The 5,000-nt window shown below is 41.2% G+C and overlaps 1 protein-coding gene across 1 annotated transcript in view; it reads left to right on the forward strand.

The window, feature by feature from the left end:
- The window catches only part of LOC125032557 (RYamide receptor-like), a 16,335-nt gene that overhangs the window by 10,792 nt on the left and 543 nt on the right, over positions 1–5,000 (forward strand). The window contains exon 2 of the mRNA XM_047623777.1: positions 3,522–5,000. This exon is cut by the window's right edge and continues 543 nt beyond it. Within this exon, the coding sequence (XP_047479733.1) occupies positions 3,522–3,923 (402 nt within the window). The 3' untranslated portion in view covers positions 3,924–5,000. The remainder of the gene's footprint in view (positions 1–3,521) is intronic.

Raw genomic sequence — 5,000 nt, forward strand, 5'->3', positions numbered from 1 at the left:
GGAGAAAAGGAAGAGGGAGAGGAGGAGGGAGAAAAGGAAGAGGGAGAGAAGGAAGAGGGAGAAAAGGAAGAGGGAGAGGAGGAGGGAGAAAAGGAAGAGGGAGAGAAGGAAGAGGGAGAAAAGGAAGAGGGAGAGGAGGAGGGAGAAAAGGAAGAGGGAGAGAAGGAAGAGGGAGAAAAGGAAGAGGGAGAGGAGGAGGGAGAAAAGGAAGAGGGAGAGAAGGAAGAGGGAGAAAAGGAAGAGGGAGAGGAGGAGGAGGGAGAAAAGGAAGAAGGATAAGAGGAGGGGGGAAAGGAAGAGGGAGAGGGAGAGGAGGAGGAAGGAGCAAAAGAAGAAGGAAAGGAGGAGGGAGAAAATAAAGAGGGAGAGGAGGAAGAGGGAGAAAAGGAAGAAGGAAAAGAGGAGGGGGGAAAGGAAGAGGGACAGGAGGAGGAGGGAGAAAAGGAAAAGGAAGAGGAGGAGGAGGGGGAAAAAGAAGAGGAAGAGGAGGAGGAGGGAGAAAAAGAAGGAGAGGAGGAGGGAAAAAAGGAAGAGGGAGAGAAAGGAGAGAGAGAGATTAAGAAAAGAGAGAATAGGGGCAGTAGGGTTGCCAGGAGACGGGGGTTGGTGGGGGAGAGGAGTGGAGGGGGGAAGGAACACAGGGACAAGGGATGGGGGGTGGGGAGAGGGGGGGAGGAGGGGAAGGGGGAGGAGGGAGGAAGACCTCGTGGAAGATCGGAAATCGGAGATCAGGGTAAAAAATAAAAAAGTTCGAGGCGGATTGTGTTTATGCGCGTCAGGAGGCGTAAACAGGACGGAGGGGAAAGTTCGCTCGAAGCTGTAAACTTCAAGATGTTGCAAATAGGATACATATTCACACACACACACACACAAAAACACGCATACACACAGACATACAAACACACACACGCGTACGCACACACATATTGTCTGTACGTACATATGGATACACATACATACATACATATCTACAAAAATAACTGCATACGTACATATATATTACATATATACCCTCTCCCTCCCTCCCTTCCTTCCTCCCTCCCTCCTTTCCTTCTTCCCTCCCTCCTTTCCTTCTTCCCTCCCTTCCTCCTTTCCTTCCTCTCTCTCTCCCTCCTTTTCTTCCTCTCTCCCTCCCTCCTCTCCTTCCTCTCTCCCTCCCTCCTTTCCTTCTTCCCTCTCTCCCTCCTTTTCTTCCTCTTCCCCTCCCTTCTTTCTTTCCTCTCTCCCTCCCTCCCTTCTTTCTTCTCTCCCTCCCTCCCTCCTTTCCTTCTTCCCTCCCTCCTTTTCTTCCTCTCTCCCTCCCTCCTTTCCTTCTTCCCTCCCTCCTTTTCTTCCTCTCTCCCTCCCTTCTTTCTTTCCTCTCTCCCTTCCTCCTTTTCTTCCTCTCCTCCCTACCTCCCTCTCTCCCCCCCCCCTCTCTCTCTTTCTCTCGACACATCAAAATATAAACACAGCCTTTTAATCTCTCTCACCCAATGAGATTAATTCACTAATAAGGCATATAATCACACATTTTCTCTCTCTCTCTCTCTCTCTCTCTCTCTCTCTCTCTCTCTCTCTCTCTCTCTCTCTCTCTCTCTCTCTCTCTCTCTCTTCTTTAATGCTTTTAACGTTATCATACGAAACCCGAAGTGCAGAGATGCCGGTGTATTTGGCGCTTGTGAATATTCACTTAACTTAATTACCCAGTTTGTTAAGTAAACCGACTATCAGGAGAACAAAAAAAAAAAAAGAAAAAAAAAAAAAGAAAAAAAATATGACAAGACGGGGATTCTCGAAAACAATTGGGTATTGTTCCGTGATGGCGGTCTTTTTAAATTTTATTATTATCTTATTTTTTGTCTTTTTCTTTTTTGTTTTGCATCTCTCTCGCTCTCTCTCTTCCTTCGCCCTCTTAGTACACACATAAACTAAATCACACACACACACATATATATATATATATATATATATATATATATATATATATATGTGTGTGTGTGTGTGTGTGTGTGTGTGTGTGTGTGTGTGTGTGTGTGTGTGTGTGTGTGAATACATATAAATACATATGTATTTATATATATATCCTTTTATATATGTATATATATATATATTCATACTCGGTCTATAGTTTCACTATAGTTTCATCTCTCTCACACATTAAGTTCCTCTTCCCTTTCTCTTTCCGCCCTACTGTACATAAAAGGTGTAACATTATCCCTACAGTCTTATGAATTTTAATTTTCAAAAGTAGGAAGGAAACACACACTCCCTACTTTGTTTGTGTTCTAAATAATAAGCAATTTTGTTAAAAGCTTGATATTCAGTGATGCAAAAAGGGGATCTCAATGTCTTTAGCAAAAGAGGTCGGGAAAAGATCAGATTACTTCATGTGCATTTAATATGTGGATGTATAAAGGTACACTCGCACACGCAGATGTAAACACGTGTGGACGTATACAAGGACATTTTTTAATAGCATCCCGAGATCCCTAACACTTTGATACACCGCCCGATGTTATTTCACTTTATTTCATCCAGAAATGTCAACAGGAAATCATGAAACTATTTATTATGCCGGTATGATTTTAATTTGAAGTAAAACGTTATGGAAACTTGAAATGAAATGGAAAATGTACCTGACTATTCTGCAGTTTCCATTCACACATCACGCTTCGCTTGGCAAGGCTGTGGGAAAGTTCAAATGTGTTTCTCAGATTCAGACAAACATTTTTATTTCTTATAACATCTATTTTTCACGTGGAAAGTGGAAGTATTTTTGTTGGAAGTTTTGCATCTTATATCTTATCCATAAAAGTCCGAATCTCACATAACTTGATAATGCCAACGATCACAAGCGTCTTAGCGCTTGTAATATATCAACAAATCAGAATACACAGCCTTTGCTTTGATATTTGTAAATATGTTAAGTTTGATGAAGTCAGTACAAAATGGTTTTGAAGATATCACATCGAGGTCATTACCATATGACTCGGACGCGTTGGAAATTCTTACCAGGTCGTTTCAGCAATCTTAATTACGGATTTCCATATAGAGTGAACATGTATTTGGTGTATTGCTTAAAAGGCAAAAAGGCATTTTATGCGTCTTTATATACGAAATCTGTATCAATAAACATAAGATATGATTTGTAATTAATTAAAATATAAATTCCGATCTGAATATAAATTCCGATCTGAGGTGTACGTGAAACATATTTAAAAAGTATCGCATTCTGGTTGGCTAGCCAGGGTGTATCACTTTGTATCAAGGTAGAGGCATAGAAAGGTTTATGCATGTGTGTGTGGGTTTGTATATGTATGTGAGTACATATATATACACACATACAGACAAATCTACATATATATATATATATATATATATATATATATTTGTACATATTTAACACCTACACAACCACCCATACACACTTCAGTACCTCATGGTTGCAGATCTGTTTATATTTATTCAAATCAATTCCTGTTCACAAAGCGACCATAGCAACGCATAATTAAGGACGTTGTGTCTCCTTCCCCCCACAGGTTGTACGGGAGGTCCACAACATCGACGGTTGGGCTTACATCAGGTACCTGTGGGCCCTTTTCCACTGGCTGGCCATGTCCCACACCTGCTACAACCCCGTCATTCTGTGCTGGATGAGCAATAAGTTCCGCTCGGGCTTCTGCAACGTGGCCTACATGCTTCCGTGTCTCCGTAGGTACGTGGACACCTGGTTCTTCTCACAGGAACCAGAGCTCATCCGCGTCAACACCTACACCAACTACTCAAGGGGAACGAGCTCGAGGCTGGTGACCATCTCCCTGAAGGACGACACCATCATCTTCAAGAGCCGGAACATGAACGGCCATAACGGTGCCCCGGCCTACAACTGCCGCAAGTTCCTGCAGATGCTGGAGGAGACGAGTAGCGAGTCACCCTTGTGAGACGAGGAGAAGGAGGCGGTGGAGATGAAGTCGCGAGACCGCCTGTGGGAGAGACGCAAGATTTACACCGTCGGGGAGAACGTGCCCTTTGGAGAGGGGCCGGAGATCGTTAACACAGAGGACGTGCAGCTGTGGGGGGATTGTGCGCTATGATGGCAGACCCCATGTTGCAAGAGAGAGACTCCGTGTAGGCAAGGAGACAGGCTATTCTGGCAAAACCCTTCATTGCAAAGAGGAAGCACCATGAGGAAAATATTCCATACTACAACACTGATATAAGGTTGGCTTACGGTGCTCGGAAAACTTATTTCGAGTTAAGAATGGTAAATGAAAAACAAAAAACAAACAAAAAAAAACACAAAAAAAGAACACTGTACATACTATCGACATTCGTGTTTCAATATTGCCCCTCGTTACGAAGCATAAACTGAGTACATGGTTATATTATTGATAATACGCAAGAGTCGTCCATTCACTGAACTCGAAAGAAAGTGAAAGATCTCGACAAAAGTATTACCAATTTTGTGGTCTATCATTAAGACAGTGATGCCAGAAGAGAGAGAGAGAGAAAAAAAAAAACAAGGAACAGTTTCTTTGAAGATACATGAACACATGCAAACTTAGTGACGTTACCAAAGCATATAATATATAAAATAGGAAAATAATAGAGAAAATTTGCTCAAGTGTTTTTTATAAAGTGATAATCATAAGCATACGCACAAACACGCAGACTTAGCAGTTAGCGTTTATAAATATTTCGAACTTTTTTGCATATTTAAAAAAACAAAAAACAAAAAACAAAAAAATCTCAATAAATCAAGAAAAAATATAAAACATAGAATGTGAAAACAAATTATAGAAAATATAAACTTTTCTGTATTCCAAAAGATCACCACAATTTCTGTGAATAACCGTGACTTTTTTGTAGTTCACAAAAAAAAAGAAAAAAACAAAAAGAGAACGAAGGAAACGAAATACAGAAACTGAAAGGAGAAAAATTAAATAAACTTTTACATCAACGTAATTCTAAATCAATGTCCATTTATATATGTGTGTAGTTGTTTGAGAATGCGGCCT

Source organism: Penaeus chinensis, chromosome 14 (assembly GCF_019202785.1).
Source record: "Penaeus chinensis breed Huanghai No. 1 chromosome 14, ASM1920278v2, whole genome shotgun sequence".
In the NCBI taxonomy this organism is placed as follows: Eukaryota; Metazoa; Arthropoda; class Malacostraca; order Decapoda; family Penaeidae; genus Penaeus; species Penaeus chinensis.